At 33.8% G+C, this 24365-nt stretch overlaps 2 protein-coding genes across 2 annotated transcripts; one reads left to right on the forward strand and one right to left on the reverse strand.

Moving 5' to 3' along the window:
* The first annotated feature begins 16259 nt into the window (after positions 1 to 16259).
* Positions 16260 to 18353, forward strand: LOC112706956 (E3 ubiquitin-protein ligase PUB23). The gene is made up of 2 exons (XM_025758494.2): positions 16260 to 16824; positions 17365 to 18353. The coding sequence occupies exons 1-2, from the start codon at positions 16359 to 16361 to the stop codon at positions 18198 to 18200; spliced, it is 1302 nt and encodes a 433-aa protein (XP_025614279.1). The 5' UTR covers positions 16260 to 16358; the 3' UTR covers positions 18201 to 18353.
* A 3494-nt stretch (positions 18354 to 21847) lies between these two features.
* LOC112706957 (E3 ubiquitin-protein ligase PUB23-like) lies at positions 21848 to 23453 on the reverse strand. Its single transcript, XM_025758495.3, has one exon. It carries the CDS (start codon positions 23191 to 23193, stop codon positions 21955 to 21957), a length of 1239 nt encoding a protein of 412 aa, XP_025614280.1. The 5' UTR covers positions 23194 to 23453; the 3' UTR covers positions 21848 to 21954.
* Positions 23454 to 24365: the final 912 nt, after the last annotated feature.

Here is a 24365-nt window from a genome sequence, read left to right on the forward strand (position 1 = left end):
TTGCATTATTCCTCTGTCCAAAAGACCATGGAATTGCCCAATTAAACCTATTATATATATAGTCAGGGTCATATATAATATGGTAACATTGATCTAAATAGAACCATTTATATATGTTACAATATATTAGAATCAATTAATTTTTATTATAATTATTTAGTATATTCAAATATGATGAGTTTGGAAAACTCAAATTTAATTTGATGATGAACAAACATTATTAAAATAATAAATTACAAAATTATTAATTTGATCTTATTTCATATTTGCTTAATTAATCATTTTGTTGTGCAGATTTTATTATGGGCCGAAAAACAAAGATGTTGCTAGCCCAAAAATAAAAATCAGCATTGCTACAAGAGGCTGAATTATTAAATGGGCCAGAATAAATATTATTGTTGCAAGCCCAAACAAATGCTTTCTTGTGTGCTTTCCATGCTTGATCCGAAATCAATTTTATCAGGAAAGCAAATGTTATCCAAATGGGCCAGCTTTGATTATAATGTCACAAGGCCCAAATTCAATTTTTGATGAATGTTTCCATGCTTTGACCGAACCCAAGAAGCAAAGAAAAATGGTTAAATGCTTCCAACGGATTCCATTCCTTACTTTGGATGGAATTCAAATTTAATTTAATGCATTGGAAACATAAGCAAGTGAGAGAAGATTGATTTGACTAAAGGCATCAAGGCTACACGTTTGTCAGTAAAAAGAGAAAGGGAAATTAATTCACTTTTATCTTTTGGTTCATTAACTACTATTTCTCTTTCCTCTCTCTCATTCATCTCTTTCTTGTTTTCTCTTCTTTGGATATTACACAGAAAATATTGGTAGCCATGGAAGCAAATGTAAGCTACCGAAAGGAAGGGAGAACAAGCTATAAGACCATCATGATGATGGCACGAAAAAGAAAAAAAATAAAAGTGAGCTGTGGCTATGATATTCACCAAATGTGGTTAGATTTGGTGAGGCTATCTTGAGCCTTTCATGCTCAAAAATGGAAGAAGAAGATTCGGCCAGCTAGAGGAGATTCTTGAAGCATGGCTTGTCTTTGATTCTGTTCAACCACCACAGGGAGTAGCTAGAGTGGCGAAGTGATGGTTGAAGGCAGAGATTGAAGCAGATGAAGTCATCATCATCATGAGGCATCAAGGGCTAGAAATCCATCTTGGAGAGGAAGCTAAGGATGGAGAGCCCAGATTGATGAAGGGTGATGATCAAGAAAGGACTAGAGGTAATTGCATGTTGGTTAATGCATGGTTATCTCTTCTCTCTCTGAGTGGCCGAACCGGTTCTGTGTTTGTTGAAGGAGGAAGAAGTTGGTTCGGTTTTGACTTCAAGTGTGGAGGCTTTCCTCTTCTTTAAAAAAGGGGAACAACCACTGTTTGAAGCAAGGAGAAAAATTTGAGAGTGCAAGGCACAGAGTTCTCAGAGCTACCTGAGCTAACAGTTTTCTCTTCTTCTTCAATGTATTCTGTTTAGTATTTTTCTGTTTAATTTTGTCATGTCTTGAGTCTCATGGAAAAAGGCAAACAATGAGGTTTGTATGAAAAAGCCATAGAGCGGAAAAAGGCAGAGAGTGCAAAATTAAAAGAAAAAGCCATAGATGTCTTAGAGGTCCTTTGTTCATCTATGTTGTGTATCATGATTCTGTGGGAATCCCCTTGTAAGTTGGGTTAGCACTTTACAAGTTGTAATCAGATTGATTATAGTGAAATTCCATCATGTTTGTGATGGAGACTGGATGTAGGCTGCACTGCACTTAGCAGCCGAACCAGGATATATCTGGGTGCAATCTTCTTCTCTTTCTACTCCATTTCTGTTTTCTACTACACAGGCACAAAAGCCAGAATTATCTCGTGCCAAGTGACGAGACAAAACAAAAAGTCTCGTGGCAAGGGACGAGACAAAACAAAGTTGCTCGTGTTAAGTAACGAGCAAAAACAGAAAAGTCTCTTCTAAAGGTCAGCAAGTGTTAGCACAAAAAAAGGGGGCTAAGATTCAACCCCCTTCTCTTAGCCACTGAAACCATCAAAATATTTATTATAAGATATTACATTTTTATTATTTTGATTCGGTTTTATTACTTTACAGGTCTCTATAGTTTCACCGAATTTTTAATTAGGTCCTTATACTTTTTTTTTTCAATTAGGTCCCTATACCTTAATTTTTTTTCAATTAAGTCCCTACTGTCAGCATAACGTTTAAGATAACAGAATATTCTTGGTAAAAAAAGAATATTCTTGTCATTTAGCTAGAGTGGCTAGTTGAACTAATATGAATTTTTTCCAAATACCGAAAGCACCCCTCACATTTCATCCCAAAGAAAAAAAAAACCTAAGTTGCTCTCGTCTCCTGCGTCTCCTGTGCCTCGTGTGGGTCTGGTGTCGGTCCGTCTCCCCTCGCCTGGTGTCGCCGAGTCTCGTAGTGCTTGGCCTCCCGTCCCCGCGTTGTGTCTCTGCTCCATCTCCCTACACTCGAACTGTCTGTAAACAGGTAACAAAAAAAGCATATTTTTTTCAGTTTTAAAATTTGATGATTATGCTAATTTTATTTTTTTTAAATATGGCATTGGTTGATTATGTATTTGTTGAATTAATTTTTGGATTATTTTGATTTAATGGTTTATTTAGGGTTTACAATATCGATGACCAATAAATAAGTGTGAAAGTGTGATTTACAATAGTTTAGTTTTGTTTCTCTTAACAACCTTAATTGATTTGGAGTGTTACTCTCAAGTTTGTAAATTGCTCTGGAAGATGCATAATTCGATGGTTCTTTTTTCATGTTTTGGGTTATGAAATTAAGCAAGATAGGAATAAATATCGCAAGATTTGAAATGGGTATTTATGTTATGATCGTTTCTATGTTCAAATAATAAATTGTGTTGATGGTTTCACAATCATTGCCTTGCTTCTTATCCATGTTTTGGATGTATGCTGAATTGGGATGACTTCAATTCTGATAAAAAATTTTTAATTATGTACTTGAATGGAGCTATTATGGTTGGAAAATAATATATAAAAGAAAAGCAAGCATAGGCTTAGGGTGCATTAATAGGTCAGAGCATGGGAACTCTTGCGCACAACAATTTTTAAAAATATGGCATTGGATGGTGAATTTTGTTTATTCTTGAATGTTGATTGTTGTTGCTGTGATGATGTTGCATGCTTTAAATGGATTCTGTTTCTGTTTTTATTAATGTAGTGATGGGGGACTCAGATTTTACCATAAACATACATTTATGGTGGCAAGTTTCATGATATAGGGAATGAGTTAGAATATTTTGGGAGAAGGGTGTTAGAAGATATGCATTTTGAGCTCGATGAATGGAGTTTGCAAGAAATAGTTAGGGAGTTGCAGAAGTTAGAGTACAAAGGGTATGCTAGGATCTGGTACTGTGAACCAGGCTGTCAATTGAGCTCGGGTCTCAGAGAGTTGATGAGTGATGGAGATGCCATGACAATAGATAGGTTATTAGTGTCACAGACTGTTAAGCATTGCTCGGTGTATGTTATGATGGCTGCAGGAAAGGTAATGGTGTTGAGATATGTTCGAATGATAAGGATTATATGCCAATTGAAGCTGAGTACAGTGGTAGTGGTTTCATAGAAGTAGAAGTTGAAGGTGAATCAGAGGCGTCTAGTGAGGAGGATAGATTTAATGATAGTGTTGACGATGGAGATCACAAGGATCATTTTGGGTTAGATGTTGAAGATGAAAATGATGGTGGATTTGCAAATGCTTTTGGGGGGTTTGATGGCCCGTTAAATGAAGATGACAATGCTCAAACTGCTGATGTTGATGCTGCTATGAATGATGCCAGTGTTAGGAAAGATGTTGAAGTTGGAGAAATTTCTGAGGGTTATGAAATTGAAGATGCTGATAGCTATGAGGAAGATTCAGATGATATGATTAAGAAGAGAAGATATCCTAAATATAATGAGGCCGAGACGAGTAAGGAATATGAGTTTAAGGTGGGGTTGGAGTTCAAGTCACTTTGTCAGTTTAAGAATGCTATTAGAGTACATGCTTTGTTGAATCGAAGGAACATTAGGTATATCAAGAATGATAAGGTTAGATGTAGAGTCGGCTGCAGAGGAAAGAAAGGAAAGTATAGGTGGATGGCATTTGCATCCAAAGTTGGTGGTTCCGATTGCTTTTGGCTGAAGACCCTTAATGGAAAGCACACTTGTGGACGAAATTACAGCAGTAAGCTTACATCAAGTAGTTGGGTCTCTCATAAGATTGTTTCTAATATTAGTAGGGGAGAGGAGATGAAGATTGCAACAGTAATTCAGACCATTCAGGATAAATACATGGCTAATATTTTAGTCACAAAGGCTTATTGGGCGAGGAGAAAGGCGAGGGAAGAAGTACATGGCAAGGCTATTCTGCAAATTTGAATATACAAACTGCTGTTTTACTATTTTCTTTTCGAAATTATAGGGTGTTTGATGTGTTTAGTGGATTAGGTTGTGATAGTATAACATATGGTGTGTGAAAATAGATTATGCTGTGTTATAAATTACTATTTTATCAATGTGAATTGCAAACAGATTATGCTACCTTATAAATATATTATAAAAGGACTATAAATTGATTATGCTATGTTATAAATAAATTATAAATGGATTATAAATTGATTGAAAAAAGAGTTGAATATTCATATTGCAACTGGTTGTGTTTTACCTGATTTCAGAGCCTGATGTTGCTGCTGTCGCCAACGAAGAAGATCTGGCTGGTGCAGACACTGTGGCTACTGCTGTTGATACTGCGGCTGCTGTTGACACTGATCCTACTATCGACAATAGATCCGGTGTGAATATCTGTAGATCTGAGAGAATAAGGCAAACAGTGGTAGGCAGGGGCAGAGGAAGAGACAGTGAAAAGGGTAGAGGAAGGTGTAGAGCTGCATCTTCACAACCACTCCCTACCACACCTGCATCTTCACAACAGCTACTCACCACACATGTTGTTGCTGTCTCTACTCAACCACTTCCCATACTTGCAACTTCAGCTTCTCAGGCTCCAACCACAGCCATCGGTGCAATGACTCCAACCACAGCCACCTCACAACAAGCCTTACCTCTTGAAGGGCCAGCCTCCCAGCCTCTCCTAGCTGTAGCAAGTGCAAATTCTCAGCAACAACCTAGAGTATCATCTCAACCTTTACTAAAGACAAAGGTGTTTGGTGTGAGGAGAAGTGGGCGGCTAAAGTTAGGAGTGAGGAAGTAAAAAGGGGCATCTAGTCTACATATAGATCTAAGTGATGACTGAAGTATGATTAAATTTATAGTTAGGGTTGTTTGGGTTGCTATTAAATAGTATCTCTTATGTCTCTGTGGCCACTATTTATTATGTGGATAGGACCACTATTTTGATATTTTGGAATTAGGTTGGACCACTTTTAATTGTTGCACTTCTTGGACCTTTATTTTGGATTAGGTATGTGGCATATTATATGACCACTTATGTTGTGATATTTTGTGTAAGTATGGTTTACAGGAACACTTATTTAATGAAAATATATGTGGCATATTATTTGGCCACTTTTTTCTGCAAGTTGTTGTCAATTGTGGAACTTTAAATATTCACATTCATAAAGTTTCTTCCCAACTATCATTTTATTGTTATACACAAACAAAATACATCAAAATGCAAAATTCATTCAAACTAAATATAATTAGCTTTACTTGAATTGAAACCATAGAATCTCTTATACTAGAATTTCATAGCACAGGTAACTCTAAACTATTGCAAACCACTTTTCAATTATTAAGACTAGTAAAAACATAAATAGCATATATTGCATTTTACATTGAATTTTTATATTGTCATCCAATATCCCAACCTGTTCTTGGAGAATATTGAACTCATCACATAATATATCCACACAAGCATCTATTTCTCTGGTTTTAACAATTAATCTCTCCATCTCCACGTTTAGTCTCTCTATCTTTCTTTCTTGTGCATCCAATTTTCACATTTCACCCTCCAACTTAGCAGAATTTTGTGTTCCAACAACTCCAACAGCAGCAGCAGATACGTTATTTCTTGCACCAACTTCATCAACCCACTCAAAAAATTTGCATCTTCTGTTAGGGTAAGAAATAAATCTTCTATTAGGATTTTTTGTTGTTCCTAAAATTTGAAGACTCAGTGTATCACTAAAAAACAGTGAACCCGCTTTTCATTTTCCTTTGGCCACCCATTCTTCGCACCGTCATTAACTTCAATCCACTCAATTATCAATCCACTCAAAAAAGTTTCATTTTGGTATCTTCCCAGAAGTAACATACCTCCTACCATGGTCAGAAATGGCTGAGGAACGGCGGACGATTACTGCCTCTCCACAGAAACACATGTGTCTTCTTTTCTTTGGGTTGGAGCTCCTGAAAACACAGCTTCCCGAAGAGATAATGAATGAGATTCCTTGACTTTGAGCCATAAATTTGGAGAAGATAAAAACTGAAAATGGAAAGCGGAGAAGAAGAGAAACCTACGATAACTCAGACACATCAAGTGTTTATAGGGAGAAGAAAGGGGTAAATAAGTCATTTCACAACTCACTAACGTTTTTTTGAACGTTAAATGTTAACAGGGACTTAATTGAAAAAAAAAGTAAGGTGTATGGACCCAATTGAAAAGAAAAAAGTATAGGGACCTAATTGAAAATTCGGTGAAACTATAGGGACCTGCAGAGTAATTACACCTTTTGATTCTTTAACATTTATAAATATATTTCTATATTGTATCATTCTATACAACTTGAATAGACACAAATTATTTTTTTATATTGCTCTCTCTTACCTTTTCTAACATGGTACTAGAGTCATGGTACCTTTTTTGAGGAATGTAACAGCCCAGACCACCCGCTACCACGATATTGTTTGCTTTGGCACATAAGGCCTCACGGTTTTGCCTTTGACGATAGAGATGCTAGCCGAAACCCCCCACACTCACTCGTCAAAACGCGTCATGCTAGGGAGAGGTATCCACACTCTTAAAAGGCATGCTTCGTTCCTGTCCCCAACTGATGTGGGTCTTACAATCCACCCCCCTAAGGGAGTTCAGCGCCCTCGCTAGCACATCGATCCGGGTTCTGGTTCTGATACCATCTGTAACAGTCCAGATCACCCGGTAGCACGATATTGTCTACTTTGGCACACAAGGCCTCATAGTTTTGCCTTTGATGATAGTGATGATAGTCAAAACCCCTACACTCACTCGTCAAAACGCGTCTTGCTAGGGAGAGGTATCCACACTCTTATAAGGCATGCTTCATTCTCCTTCCCAACCGATGTAGGCCTTACACAATCCACCCCCCTAAGGGAGTCCAGCGCCCTCGCTGGCACATCGATCCGGGTTCTGGCTCTGATACCATCTGTAACAGTCCAGACTACCCACTAGCATGATATTATCCGCTTTGGCACACAAGGCTTCACGGTTTTGCCTTTGACGATAGGGATGATAGTCGAAACCCCCATACTTACTCGTCAAAACGCGTCATGCTAGGGAGAGGTATCCACACTCTTATAAGGCATGCTTGTTCCCCTTTCCAACCGATGTGGGCCTTACAATCCACCCCCCTAAGGGAGTCCAGCGCCCTCGCTGGCACATCGATCCGGGTTCTGGCTCTGATACCATCTGTAACAGCCCAGACCACCTGCTAGCACGATATTGTCCGCTTTGGCACACAAGGCCTCACGGTTTTGCCTTTGACGATAGGGATGCTAGCCGAAGCCCCCCACATTCACTCGTCAAAACGCGTCATGCTAGGGAGAGGTATCCACCCCATTATAAGGCATGCTTCGTCGTTCTCCTCCCCAATCGATGTGGACCTTACAAGGAAAATATGTTATTTTTCTTCGGGTGAAAGTACCGTACTTTTCATACTTTTTTTCTGTGTCATTTTTTTCCTTCTCTTTTGTCAATGCTTTGATACTTTTTCACCTTATCTATTAGCCCATTCATTACTTACTTATTCTCATAGAAAAATCATATATTTTTTGTCATCTTTTGATAGTTTGCCTTTTCTTCGCACTTCGTCATTTTTCAACAGTTGGCCACTCTTGTGACAGTTCCGTCTGCGCTTTCCTTGCAGTAGTTCCGTCTGGGGTTTTTTGTGGCAATTTCGTCTGCGTTTTTTTCGTGGCAGTTCCGTCTGCGCTTTCTTTCGACAATTCCGTCTGTGCTTTCTTCCGACAGTTCCGTCTGTGCTTCCTTCCTGCAGTTCCGTCTGCACCCGTTCTATCAGTTTATGCATTTTTTCATTTCATTGTTTTAAATAAGTTGATGTTAGAATTATTTAACATATCTAAATATTTATTATGGGATATTACGTCTTTATTATTTCGATTTTCTTAGTACCTATAAATACATTTCTATATTATATCATTTTATACAACTTGAATACATACAAATTCTTTTTCTATACTGCTCTTTCTTACCCTTTCTAACAATATAGATTAAAAATGCTGAGACTTTAAGGTATCTGATAGAATGGAACACAAAAGCATGAAGATCACACTAAACCAGAAAGCTAAGAGTAAAGAATGATTGCAGAAATGTGTATCTTGTATTGAATATCTTGTTATCATGTATTTTACAAGTCTCTCTTATATATATAGGTAAATAAGGTACCTTGCTATCTAAAAGAGAGGGAAAATCAGTTGCTTCTATAACTACTTTTTACACCTGTTAGAACCAATTCTGTTTTGGTTAACTAACTCTGGTTTACTTGCTTCGTAGGTAATGTGATCTGTCTATTTTGTTAATAATATAATATTGTTGCATTTCACTAATTAGTAGAAGAATATTTTAATGGAACTGAGGGTCCCCTGTGTGACAACAACCTTAATGGTTTGCATTAACATTTCACTGAATAGCAGAAGACATAAACGTGTTATTAGAGCATATGTTTCTGCTAATGTTGATTATTACAATGTAAAAAAACAATCATCTATCTATGTACTACTCACTTGTGATTTTTAAGTATGAGAAAAATGAGTGTGATTTAAGCATGCGTGCTTGTTGAATTTACAAGAGTGCATAGTACAATGAACTAACAAGTCATGCCAGCAGGTCATTTTATAATAGTTACATCAGTTATCTAGAAGTAACAACCATTAAATTGAAACTAATAAATCAGTGTGAATATGTGACATATAACGCTACTGAATCTGCATACAACATTTCTATGTTACATATCACATGGATAATCATTCATTCGAATTATTTTCTTAGCCACTGAGCCCAATTAGAAAGACCCCCAATAACTGCTTACTCTTCCTTATCATTAATATGACGTGAGATTTAATTAATTAAGATCCCATGCTACAAAAAAAAAAAAAGAGAGAGAGAGAGAGAGAATTTTTCCCTCAAAAAGAAAAAAGAGTCAACAATATGCTTATCAATATCTAATTACGAATTATGGAATTTTAATGGCAGAAAATAATTTTGTATGATCATGAAATATTTAAATGATTATACTCAATTCAATACTTACATGAATATTTTTTTAAATAAAATATATATCGTATCATATATATGTAAATCTTAAATATTTATCTATTGTTTAGATTTAACACAGTTCACCAAATATCATATTAGCGTCCAAGAATTCTTTTTGACTATCATATCTAGCTAGGGAACGGATAAAGAAAATATGTCCTATTTTTCTATCCAAAGTTTGAATTCAAACTCATCAACATCACATACAGTAGCATCTTTGAAAATTCTGCACACCAATTTTAAATCTCGACTACCGTTTGTTCTTTGCACTGATCTATTAGTTTAGTTACATAATACACATTTAATTAAAGAAATCTATCCCAAAATACACATAATAAGAGGGGAGAAATGAGACAATTTTGATTACATCACAATAGTAATATTACTGTATATATGCTGCAATTATATATTATTGTTGCTATATAAAATTTTTGAATTTACAAATGTTATTCTTGCTATTGCATGGGAATAGCACATAATTAAGCATTTTCCTGAGGAATGTCTTAAGAAGGTTGTTAAGGATCTAAAAATAAAAGTTTTATATGAAATTCATATATTTAATATTGAATTTAATTTTGAGACACGCACTCTCAGGATAAAATAATTTTACATATGCATTTAATTACGTTAAAAAAAACTTTTTATATTGATTATATAAATGATCATCCAAAAAACAGATATAATTAGACAATTGTATAAAATATTTTATATTATTATAATATTAATATTAAATTTATTTGATATTATAAAAGACTTCAAGTTTTTTTTCCCATAAAAAATCGTATTTTTGAATACTTGACCATCAAGAACACTCATTAGCAAGTTAACACTTTAAAATTTAGTTAATCTATTAAAGTGACCCAATACAATTAGACAAATTAAATTTATGAAGGGGAAGGGTTCTCTTGCACCGTTCTAAGATTTATTGAGCTTATGTTACACTTTCAGAATCTTGTAAAAATAATCAATGTTAACAGTATGATTAAATAGTTTACTTCTGCATATATCAATTATGTTTGTGTACGCCAAAAATTAATTATTAATTTATTATTGTACATAGAAATATATTTAATATTTTATAAAAATATTTTTATATTATTGTAAATAAATTTGATTATTTCGACTATAAAAAATTTAATTATTTTAGTGATTAATTGTTTTGTTAAAAGAATATGTGAATATATATGACTAATTTTAGACACAAAACATGTTATATGGGAAGAGGGAAATGGTCTTCCTAAACTGAATATTTTTATATAAAAAAATTATTTTATAGTTTAGCTTCCCTATTTTTTTTTCTTTCTCTTCTCAAATTATATTTTTCATGCAAGGCTCTTCTAAGTAAAAGCTCTAGCTTTATCCTTGACTAATTTAGTGGTTAATTTTTAATGTATATATATGATATTTTTTATTCAACAAATTAAAATTATATTATATTAATTATAAACATTTAATTTAACAGTTAATTTTGTTAAAAAATTTTAATAAAAGCTTATTGAATTGCGTAAGAATTGATTTTGACTTATACTATAGTGTAAGAATATGTCTCCTCCATTATAAATTATTACAAATAACCTTTTCATTTAAAAAATACTCATTAGTCATTATTGAGTAAAGGAGTGCTACACATACAAGTCATTTGGTTTAGAGTAAACTACCATTTGTATCTACGAAAGTTGAAAACGTTGACATATCTACCCATAGAAAAAAAAAGTTATTATTTGTACCCATGAAAAATAATTTTTACAAGCAAAATTATCCAAACCCTAAAAAATTACCTAAAATTCCTAAATTACCCTTATCTTCACCACTACACCATCTCCTTCACCCAATCACCTTTCTAACCCTAACTCTCTTCACCCAGCCACCACCCCCCTTTTCCTTTCTAATCTCAAATCTCACCACCATCTCATTTTCTTTATCACTACCATCATCACCACCACCATTATACCTCCATCATCATCTTCTTCACATGCAGCAGAAACAACAACAACAACAACAGTGCCCCTTCTCCTCTTTTCACCGCCGACCACCCTCACCTACCGGGGCTACCTTCTCCTCATCACCGAACCAGTGCCCCTGACGGGCCACCGCGCCAGCCGCCACCACCGTGGTCTCCTTTGCGAACCAAAATCGCGGTGAGCTCTCTCTCTCTCTTTCTGTCTCTTTCACCATTTTTCTTTTCTCCCAGAAAAAGTGAATCCAAATACATGAGGCTTCTGTGTTTGATTGTTCATATTTGATCCTCTCTCCTCACTCTCTTCTCACCTTGGATCTGTGTTATTTTTCGTCCTATTTCTATTAGCTTTCTCCATGACACCCTTTTCAATGTTTTGTTCCCTCCTTCAGATTCAGCTGAAACTAATATCCAATTTTGACTCTCACCCATCGTCATCCATTTCAAATTCCTCTCTGGGTTGATTTTGATTCCCCCAAAGGTGAAGGTTATGGTGATGAAGGAGTGGCAATGAGGTGGTTTGTGGCAGAGAAATGGAGGTTAGATCAGAGAGTGTTCATGTGATGCGAAGAGAGAGATGGGGGATGATGGTAGCAGTTGAAAATTGACAGCTCGCCGGTTTTCCGGTTCCGAGGCTAAGCAGTTGGGCCTCGTTTCTTGCGCTTTCCCTTCCAAAGATGATCTCGATCAAGCTGGCAGCTGCGTCGCTGTAGGGACTTTCCCGCTGCCTTGTGCAACCGAAAGATTATTAGGGCTCGCTACTTCTCCGTCGGCTACGAGGCCACCAACGACAAGCTGAATGACACTCTTGAGTACCGTTCTCCCAGGGACTTCGATGGCCATGGCACCCACACCGCTTCCATCGAGATTGAGAGAGAGAGGAGGGGGGAGGAGATGATAGTGGTAGTGGTGGAGAGAGGGGTAGTTTAGGGATTTTATTTAATTTTTTAGGGTTTGGATAATTTTGCTTGTAAAAATTATTTTTTATGGGTACAAATGGTAATTTTCTTTTTCTATGGGTAGATATGTCAGCGTTTTCAACTTTCGTGGGTACAAATGGTAGTTTACTCTTTGGTTTATAAATCATATAAGTTGGGAGAAACTTAACAAAAAGTAAGCTGACCCATATACGATTTTCATGGCATGCTTCGCGTTCCTCCTTCTTCTTCTCCTACTCTTCTTCTTCTTCTTCCATAAAAACGAGTTTCTTGTCAAATTTGTTCGATCTCCTTCGTGCGTTCTCTCTTTGCCTTTTCATTCGTTGTTTTATCTGCGTTTATCATTGGTATTCTTGCTTCGTTTTTTTTTTTTTCGATTTTCATGGTTTCTGAAATCAAGCTTTGAAATCGTTTTGAAGATAATGGAACTTCAGAAATACACCCAAACGATTACAGAAATACACCCAACCGATTATAGAAATATACCCAAACGGTTATAGAAATTCACCAAAACGATTATAGAAATATACCAAAAGGATTACAGAAATACACTCAAAGAATTACAAAAATACACCCAAAGAATTTAAAAAATACATCCAAAATTCATTGAAGTACACCTTATGTATAATTTAGAACTCTTCCTCTTTTTTCTTCTCATCTTCTGCTGTTTCTTCTTTTTCATTTTCTTATTTCATATTCTCATAATTCTTTTTTAGAGGAAAAAATCAAACAAAGAAAAAAATATAATGTTGCCAAATCAAAAGAAGAATGAGGAGAAATATGACGATGAAGATAAAACATTTCAACAACAAAGAAGAAGAAGAAGAAGCATAGAAAAAAAAAAGAAGAATGAGAAGAAAAAGAGGAGACATGAAAAAAAAAAAGAAAAAAATAAATGACTTATATAACTTGTATAGAAAACGCTTTTACGTGAAAAATTTTTCTATTGAGTATTTATAGCTACTTGAGCAGGATTAAGTATGATTTTGGTCCCTAACGTAGGGGCTGAAAATTTTTTTCGTCCCTCGCCTTTTTTTCGCTCCAAAATGGTCCCCAAAGTTTGAGTTTTTTTAAAAATGATCCTTCGGACCAAAATGCCCCTATCCCTTCTTCCCCAAAATCATGCCACCACCACCACCACCAGAACCAGAACCAGAACCACCACCCCCACCCACTGTCACTCCATCACCATCTCCATCACACCAACCAAAACTCAGAAAATCAACATCATCATCGTCATCCTCATTAGAATTCAGATCCAAAACTCAAATCCAGATTCAAACTCATACAAACAAAAACTTAACTCAGAAAATCATCATAAAAAATTCAGAACTCAACTCAGATAAACAGATCCAGAAATTTCACAAAAAAATTCAATTAACAGAATTCACAGAAGAAGAAGAAGAAGCGGCGGGCGGCAGTGGGTGCGGCGGCGGGAAGAAGAAGAAGAAGAAGAAGAAAAAGTGGGGGCGGCGGTGGGTGTGGCGGCGGAAGAAGAAGAAGAAGAAGAAGAAGAAGAAGAAGAAGAATAAGAAGAAGAAGAAGAAGTGGGGGCGGTGGTGGGTGTGGCGGCGGGAGGAAGAGGAAGAAGAAGAAGAAGAAGAAGAAGAAGGCGGTGTGGTGGCGGGCGGGGGCGGCAGTGCAGCGGCGGGCGGGGGCAGTGGCGGTGCAACGGCGGTGCATGGGTCTCCTTTCCCTCCTCCCTCCCCCCTTTTCTCCCCCCACCTACCCCGCTTCTGTATCCCCCCTTTCTTTCTTTTTTTCTTTTTTTATTTATTTATTTTATATTTATTTTATTTTATAATTTTTTTAATAAAGGGCAATTTGGTAATAAAAAATATAATTGGTAAAAAGAACGATTTTAAAACAAACTGAAATTTTGGGGACCATTTTGGAGCGAAAAAAAGGCGAAAGACAAAAAAAAATTTCAGCCCCTACATTAAGAGCAAAATCATACTTAACCCTACTTGAGCATCATTTAGTTTAAAACTTAGTTTGTTTTGCTTGATTGCTCAGTTTTCGAAAGTTAACAGATAATCTAAATAAATAGATTTTTCCCTACATAATGACAAATTGACAACGAAACTTAAATCTAAGTTCTTCTGCACAGTAGCCAAACTCTTCACAATCTATATCGATCCTAGTGCTTATTAAGCGATATATAGAAATTATGATTTTAAATAATATAGTTAATGCATATCTTAAAAATGTCCATAGATATTTGTTTTTATTTATAAATAAAGTATGTTAAGCTTGACTGAAAAAATTTTTAGACTACCGAGGATAAAATCAAAGTCAAAAAAAATACTCTCCATACTCCAAAACAAAAATAACATGTATTAAATATATATTTGTGGACTACAGTAGTATATGCAAATAATTCTATCCAACGCAATACATGCATCAGGTGCGGTAGCAGCCGTCGTCTTAGATAAGTGACCACTAATATCATGACATGTGGCAGAGAGTGCAGTGTGCATCTAGAAATTCATGCATCTAGATACGCACTTCAAACTGCGGTAGTAGTTATGTTTGACCAAACAACACACCGTTGACAAACTTTGAGCCTTTATGACTCGTAAAGTGGTAATAACTACATGATTTATTATATTTATCACATGCTTATTTATTTTATAGTGTGAATCAATTTTCTTTCCATTATATATTTCTATTTACTTTTTTGTTTTATTGAAATTAATAAATAAATTCTCCTTCTTAATAAAAGAGATTCATTCTACAGAATAAAAATTTATTTGAAATTTCTCTCTTCTTTTACTCAAAAATTAGCTAGTGTTATTTGATAAAGAATATTCACTAAGACTAAAGATCTAAAATATTTGCAGACTTTATTATTATTATTTAGAATTATGCTATATGTACATTAAAATCAGTTATTAAGATTCGTTATTAATATAAAATACATATTAAAATATAAATATATATTTAAAATAAATTAAATTATATATATATTTATATATAAATATATTAGTGATTGATTTTAATAATTAATTTTAGTGTAAAAATAATATTTTTATATTTTTTATTATTGAAATATTTGAAGAAATACATCTTTTCTGTATATTTCATTCTTTTTTATATAAGTATCATTATAATATACAAACCACATGCTTGCTCAAACGATTTGAAAATGTTTCACATATATGGTTACTTTCTAGAAATTTCTTCTGTTACGTTGCCAATACATGCATGTATATATTTATATTATATGTCATTAGTGTATTAATATTCATTAAAGTATTTATTAATTTATTTTTTATTTATTGAATGTGTATAATATAAAGTTAATTTAATTGGTAAGTATTTAAAATTTTAATTAAGAAACCTTGAATTTAAGTTTATAAATAATAAAATAATTTACATAATTATTTATTTAAGTAGTAGATTTTAATTATTTGGTTAATATGATAATGCAAAAATTAGTTATTCATATAAAATTATTTTGTTCTGATGAAAATCTAATTCTTTTGGTAATTATACGTGATAATTAAATAGTATTTTAAGAAGTATATTTATGCACCAAAACTTTTTTACCATTAAATCAAAGTACTAAAACACATTTTTATTTTTACTTTATCAATTTTTTATTTTATAAAATAGATACATAAAATTATATATATTTGTAATACAAAAATATTATTTATATATCAAAATTAATTATTAAAATCAATCACCAATATAATTTAATTTATTTTTAATATATATTTATATTTTAACATATATTTTATACTGATAGTTAACTTTAATTACTAATTTTAGTATACACATAGCATAATCGTTTTTAATAATACCTTAATTGATATATTTATATATAATGGCCACTTTCTCTTACCCAAGTAAGCAAAGACATATTTTCTTTGTTTCTCTCTTCATTCGAGAAACATATCTTCGTCATGCTTTACGTGTATTCCTAATAATCTGAATCAAGAATGGCGGAAATCAAAGTTCCTGAGTTGTTGCTGTGTCCCATCTCGCTTGAGATAATGAAGGATCCGGTGACAACCGTAACAGGGATAACATACGACAGAGAAAGCATAGAAGAATGGCTGCAGCAGAAATCTAATAAGAAGGATTGTATGTGTCCCGTTACAAAGCAACCATTGCCGACGGACCCTCATTTCTTGACTCCAAACCACACCCTCCGGAGGTTTATCCAAGGCTGGTGTTCAGCCAACCAATCCAACGGCGTCGATCGGATTACCACCCCCAGGTCCCCTCTCGACAACTCCCAACTTCACAAACTCCTCACAGATCTTGATGCTCCTCGCACCTTTCAAACCTCATTGAACAAGATGCATGATCTAGCCACTCAGAGCCAGAGGAACCGCAACTTCATGGCTCAACAACCAGTACCCAAGGCCATGGTACAATTCATCACAACCACTTTCAAACAAGGTACTATCAAACCATTTATTTTGGTATTTGTAATAAGCCATAAAAATTCAAATACCATATTTTAATACAAAAATGTTATGGAAAAGTATACGTAGATAATGAAAATACTGAACAATGTGAATAATAGATATATTGGATGTTCAATTCATTAGGTCTGCGAATGATTATTTTAATATTAAGATTTAGATGAATAATTTAGAGATGTAATGTGTTTTTACTTTATTGAATCAATTTTAGAACCTATTATTCACATTATTCACAAAAATAATTATTTACCTAACAAAATTCAAATATTATTTGTACAATAAAATCAATTATCATATATTATTTATAAATAAATACATATATTATTTAACTCATTTTTAATATATATTTTAATTTATATTTTAATATATATGTAATATGATTGATTATAATATTTTTTTTAAAATTTTAAATTAATATTAAAAAATACATAAAAATTATATTTCTAAGAACAACAGCATCTTTCTACCAGTTTCATTTGAGTTCATTCTGATATTGTAATGTCTGAATAATTAGGCGAAACCAGCGGCGTTGAAGAAGCTCTGAGAATTCTTCGCTTACTATGGAGGAGCACTTCATCATCATCATCGTCGTCATCCTCGCCAACTGGCGGCGGCGGCGGCACAAACATGAAGCCCCTGGTAGGTGAAACCTTGGACTTCATCAAATCGTTGACTTGGATTCTTCAACTCCCAATAATCGACAATGACCTTAACATGGTTAACGAAGCAATGCAAATTCTAAAGCTGACCATCGAAATCACCGATTCAACGCTCTTGGGAAGCTTAAACCACGAGTTCTTCAAACAAATCGTGAGCACCATGAGGAGACTAAGCAAATCATCATCATCAATTCCCCAAAATGCCCTCAAATCCGCGTTACACGTGCTCATAGAAACATGCCCCTTAGGAAGAAACAGAACGAAGATCGTGGAATCCGGTGCAGTTGGCGAACTCATCGAACTGTCCATGGATAAACCAACGGAGAAGAACCTAACGGAGCTTATATTCAAGGTGTTGGGTCAACTGTGCTCGTGTGCAGAAGGGAGAGAAGAGTTCTTGAAGCACCCGGCGGGAATCGCTGTTGTTTCGAAGAGGACGCTGAGGGTATCCGCAGCGACTGATGATGGAGCCCTTCATGTGTTATGGCTGATTTCAAAGTTTTCAGCTACGAGTGAGGTGGTTCAAGAGATGCTGAGGGTTGGTGCTGTGTCAAAGCTATGCATGGTGATGCAAGCAGATTGTGCTTCTTATTTGAAACAAAAGGCAACAGATATTCTTAGGTTTCATTCAAAGGCTTGGAATAATTCTCCTTGTATTCAACTCTATTTGTTAACTAGACACCCAAGATGATCATCCTCAGTTAATCATTGCTAGAATGCTAAAACTTTTTTTTTTTTTATAATTTAGTGTCTTCTAGATTATAATTAATCAGTAATGTTAAGTTTCATATATTTTATAAGGAAAAGTACGAGTAGCCAATGGAATATGGAGGTTTATGGAGTATTAGAGATATAATTATTAGTGTTGCCTTTTTTCATTAATTGAAGTTTTTCGAATGAGTGGTATCATGACATGATATTAGAGTGCTAAATCCGATCGATCCTAAACTCCAAAATCAGTTTGTACACATTGTACAAATAGTCCATTGTATCCTTAGTGAGACTCATTTTATAATTGAGCAATGCTAGGAGGCCAGCAATATTTGTGATTGATAGTCATCAACTAGCCATCAATGATGATTTGATGGTATGAGATTTCATTCAATTGCTCACCTTTCTCTGCTAGTTACATGCTAGCCAAAATGCAATAAAATTGTTGATCCCCTGGACTTTTCCTTTATAATTTGTAACTATCAATTAGTCATAGTTATTACTTTTAATAGTGTAAAATTATATCTAATAATATAGAATTATACATTCTTTTATAATTAAATAAATATTGATTAGATTTTAATAAAAGTATTGATTTATGGTATTTTTTCATAATTTTTTTTATTTTATTGATTCGAGTACTAATTTAGATTTCAAATCTTATTGGAATATGAGTTTTTTTTTCTTTTTAAAATAAATTAATTTAATTTTGGAATTAGACTTCTGATCGTTTTAATTAATTTATTAATTTATTCTTTATTTTTTATACAAAAATTTCTCATATATAGACTTGAATATATATATATATATATATATATATATATATATATATATATATATATATGTTTTTAAATTATATTTTATTATACAAATTAAAAAATAAACGTAAATTTATAAGAATCGAAGCCAAAACATATTAATTAGATTGTAAAATGCTTATTATCTTAAATATAATCTCAAATATATTTTAATTATATATTCAATAAATAAAAGGGTAGAATGCATCTTTTAATATATTAGTTCTATTCAATCTCCTATTACATATGTCACATAATAACATGTCATGCATTTTCTTAATTTTGTTATAAAATTGGAAATTAAGTATTTATATTAATCATAGTTTTTCACAACATTCCGGTAACGGAGCCGCTCTTTTATTCTTGTGGGAAAATTTGCTTTATGATGAAGATGCCAAGTAAATTAATTAAAAACATTTGAAGACTGAATTAAAGAGTATATACACACAGAATTTAAGAGTAACTTGTGGTGTAAGAAAAAGTGTGGTTGCTTGGAAGATTGAAGATTCATCTGAGAGTTAAACACCTTTAACCCGACTCAATCGTTGCCTCAACAAATTTGAATTGAATTTCATTTTTATCCACAACAGAATTTTCAGGCTCAAATTAAAGCCAAATGATTATTATGAATTTCATCGAATTGAATGTTTCTTTAGTCGACTTGTGTGAAAAAGTTAAGTCCTGTCTGTGTCATATGTGGTGCGTTATTGTAGTTCATTTGAAAATTGAATTGTTGCAGCAGAAATTATAACTACTAGCTACTACTCTCTACTCTGTCGGTGATTATTGATTTAGTCGATGCCCAACATACGCAACCATTGTTTTCTACACATCAAATATTGATATTATATCTCAAAGCTTAATTGAGACTTTTCTTGTTCAAATATAGTGTCTTATTATTTGAATTATCTGGAAACAAAGCAAGTTCTTCTTGGGCTGCTAATTATTATTATTATTATTATTATTATTATTATTATTATTATTAAATTAATTTCTCAATCTTATACGGTGTTATATTGATCTTTGACCATCAGTATCGTAGTCAAAATGAACTTTAATTTGAGTTAGTAGTTGTCTTGAAGCTCACACTTTTGACGCCTTTGGATAATGACTACTCAGTACTCGCATGATTATTTCTCATAAACATTCCTAGTCAAGCTTAAAACAGTCCTATGTTGAGTGTTTTTTACTCCGTAGTAGGTAAGGGTGTTAAAAAAATTTTAACCAAACTATTTCGTATTTTCGTATAAACCAGTTTTTATTAAAACCACTTTATAAATTATAACTTTAATCTTTTGTTTTTTTCTTTTTGATGTATTTTCGTATAAACCAGTTTTTATTAAAACCACTTTATAAATTATAACTTTAATCTTTTGTTTTTTTCTTTTTGGTTTTTTGGGGGGTGGGGTTGATTAGAAGGGACTAAAACGTCCAATTATAATCTTGGTGTTAATTGAATGGGTCCAATTTTAAATTAGGGGTGAGTACGGATAGAGAGTATTCGATTACCCGTACGAATCCGAATCGAACTAATTAAATTGGTTATAGAATCAACGGATAATCGAGTCCGATTCGAACCAAATCAATGGCTCTCTCTAGTAATTGGTTCGGATAACGATTGTGTGAGTCGAAACTCGAACCAATCTGTTAACCCGACCATATATTAATTAAATAAAAAAATTAAAAAATATATATGTCTTTTAATGATTTTGAATTTCTCTCTATTACACTTTTGTATTTAGTTTTTAATGTATTTGGTGTTTAACATATTTGGATTTTAATGTGTTTGGTGTTTAATATGTTTGTATGTTAATGTATTTTTTAATATATTTGGTGTTTAACATGTTTGGATTATTTCTATTGATTTTACATGTTTATTATACTTACAGAATTTTTAAGATAAAAATTTTGTTTTTTTATCAATTTCTATTTTATCGAGTATCCAATTACCCAAACCGAATAATTCGTTTATAATCGATTTGGTTTGCTTCGAGTACATACATAAAAAAATATAAATTTAAACCAAATCAAACTAATTACAATTCAATTGGTTTGATTCTAATTTTACCAACTATTAAGGAATAATTCGGATTAGATGGGCCTATAGAACCCACCAAAACCCCCATCGCAACCATAATCTGGGCTCTATTCAACATTCAACTTTTAGATCAATAATAAGGGGTATTAGCATTGTCCTACAATAGATGATTGTCAATACTTTGGTAAAACCCATTTATAAAACAAAGTCTCAAAAAAAAAAAAACGAAATAAGCGATATTTAATTATTTATACGAAGAAAAATAAATTAGGGAGGAAAGGAAAGTGTATAAAAAGGTAGGGAGGAAAGAAGTTGAGTATAATAGTATATTGTTATTTTACATAGATATGTGAACAGAAAATGGAAGGGAAAATAATAAAGATGGATTCATTTCCTCGTGTTTTTGGATAAAAAGGTTATAGAAAAGAAGAGATAATAATTTAATATAATTTATCTGCCCTTATTCTGTAAGAAAATACTTTTTCTATCTATAATTTTACATTTATATAAAAAATTAATGGAAACAAGAAATCATAATTTCTTAAGTTTATCCATTAAAATAGTATAAACAAATATAACCAAAAAAAAATTTCATATATACATTTCAAATGCAGAGTAAGTATACATATTCAACGCCTCTTCAGGTGCATTTTCTCTCCATTTTTTTTAATCTCTATTAGAGAAGCTACATATATACTTGAAAAAAAATAAAGAGGCAAAATCTATCACTATCAGTATGAAAAATCACGAAGTCGTTAATTTGTATGAGAACAATGTTGTGCAAAAAATTGATAATTATAAATCTTTTTTCCCTTGATATAACAAGATAGAATAGTTTCATGAGTCCTATAGTGAAGAAAAATGGAAGTTATGAACTAAAAAAGAGATTAATTAGATGGTCATGGATACGATGATAACAAAGGTAGAGGAATACATGTTGAATTCTTCCAAACCAGAGAATGCAACTTGAGAGACTCTTTAGCCCTCTCTTTGGTCTTCAAAGCGCTATCAACTTGAAGCACCAAACACAGCTTGTTAACGGCTCCAACCTGCATCATCTCTTGAACCACTCTCCCGCTTCCACAGAACCTACAAACCGACGCTAATATCCTAACTCCTCTGTCACTCGCGGCGCGTGAAACTCTCAATATTTTCTTCGAAACCACGGCGATTCCCGCGCCGTGCTTCACCAACTCCGCGCGCCCTTCCGCGCAACCGCAAAGCTGATCCAACGCCATTAACGCCAGCTCACACGTTCTTCTTTCCGTCGAATCAAGAAGCACTTCCACGAGCACGGACACCGCGCCGGCTTCCACCGCTTTGATTCTGTTTCTTCCCCATGGACAGAGCTCAACCACCAGCTTCAATGCCGCCTTATGAGCCTGCTGCGATATACGATCGCGTATCACTCTCGTGATTTCAAACAGCATTTCGGTTTTCGCGCTGATTAACTGGATCGGATTTGAAACCGCAAATGCCGATTTCAAAAGAAGTGTTGCGTACGCTCTTGATTGGCAGCTCCCACGCTTCAACGCTTGCAGCAACGATTCAAGAAACTGAAGGCACTCGTTGTTGATTAGCTTCTTGATCTGATTTTCCGAGAGATCAAGATGAAACAAGATCTCAATCGCTGTTTCAGTTGGATCTACTCGTTCTTCTTCTTCTGCGCGATTGTTGTTGTTCATCATGATTGTAGCTAAGAACTCTATTGCACCTGAAGACTGGAAACAGCTCTTGTTCCTTTCAAAGAACGCCATGGATCTGAGTGTTGCGAGGCAGTTCTCCTTAGCCTCCGGGAATCGCTTCGCTTCGGAGATGAGTTTGGCGATGTGAGACGATGCGTCCATGGACGGTTTTGGAGTAGGGATACGCTCGATTCCGAGAGAGGCGTTTACGGTGCACCATGATTGGATGAGCCTTCGTAGGGTGTGGTTTGGAGTAAGAACAAGATCAAGATCTGTGTGTTGTATTAGGGACTGTTTGGTAACCGGGCATGCTTTGTTTTTGCATGAGAATAACCATTTCTCTATGTTCTCTCTGTCGTAAGTGATACCGCTGCAAACGATTACAGGGTCTCTCATGAGTTGAAGGGATATTGGGCAGAGAAAATGTGCAGGAACCTCAATTTCATTATCCATGGAGATTGACGATGTAGCTGTAGTGTATTAGAGGCACATTATCTTTATACAAAGTTGGTGCAAACGATAAAGTCAATACACGGAAATTCAGACGGGCGATTTAATTCATAATAATAAATTAAGGGTTTCGGAAGCAGTAATTAATAATAAATAAATAAAATTAAATTAGAGTGTAGATTAGTGGTAAGGTACTTATTTATTTAAGGAGCTAACGTCGGTGTTGATGATGATAGATGCAAATTGGATAATTGCAGAGGGGTAAGGTTTTGACTTGCAATATTATGAACAAATAAAAGTACTAATATATGTCTGATGTCTACGAGGACCTTAATGCTTTCATGGCTGGTACCGACAACTTGTAACGGAGGCTCATGCATTGTGTTGTGATTTATTGGATGCTTCTCACGCCTTTCTTGGCTGCTTCCATTAATGCCTTCTTTCATTCTTTCCTCACGGCGAGTTTAATATTACGGAGAAGTACGGAGAGTTAATGGAATATTTGTACAATGTGTATGATGGAAGTTTAGGAATGTCTAATTTAATATTATAGATATAACTATTACTATTATCTTTTTCTATCGACTTAAATTTTTAGGATGAGTAGTATCATACTATCATGACATAGTATCAGAGGATGGATAATATGAATGATATTCATTTTTTAACTCATATAACCCATTATACACATTATATAAATAAAGCAATGCTACGGGACCAGCAACATTTGTAATTGGTAGCCATCAATTAGCCATCAATGATAATTTGATGGTGTGAGATTGGTGTGAGATTTCATCCAATGGCTCACCTTTCTCTGCTAGTTACATGCTGGCCAAAATGTAATAAAATTGCTGATCCACTTTTCTATATTTCATTAACTCCCTAGCAAACTCTAATATTAATCATTGTTACGGCTCCTAAAGTTTGTGACTAATTTATCAAAAAATATGAAAAGATTAATATTTAATTTTAATTAATGTTATCAAAATAAATAATTTTAAAATATTTAATATTTGTTTTAAAAATAAGTTCGACATCAAAATAAAAAATACCAACGAATTAACTTGGTTTTGGATTTTTTAAATTATTTATAAATTTTAATATTTTTTATATAAAAACAAATTAAATATTAAAAATATTTTTATATTAAAATTAATTATTATATATTTATGTAT

This window comes from Arachis hypogaea, chromosome 8, assembly GCF_003086295.3.
Source record: "Arachis hypogaea cultivar Tifrunner chromosome 8, arahy.Tifrunner.gnm2.J5K5, whole genome shotgun sequence".
NCBI classification, from domain to species: Eukaryota; Viridiplantae; Streptophyta; class Magnoliopsida; order Fabales; family Fabaceae; genus Arachis; species Arachis hypogaea.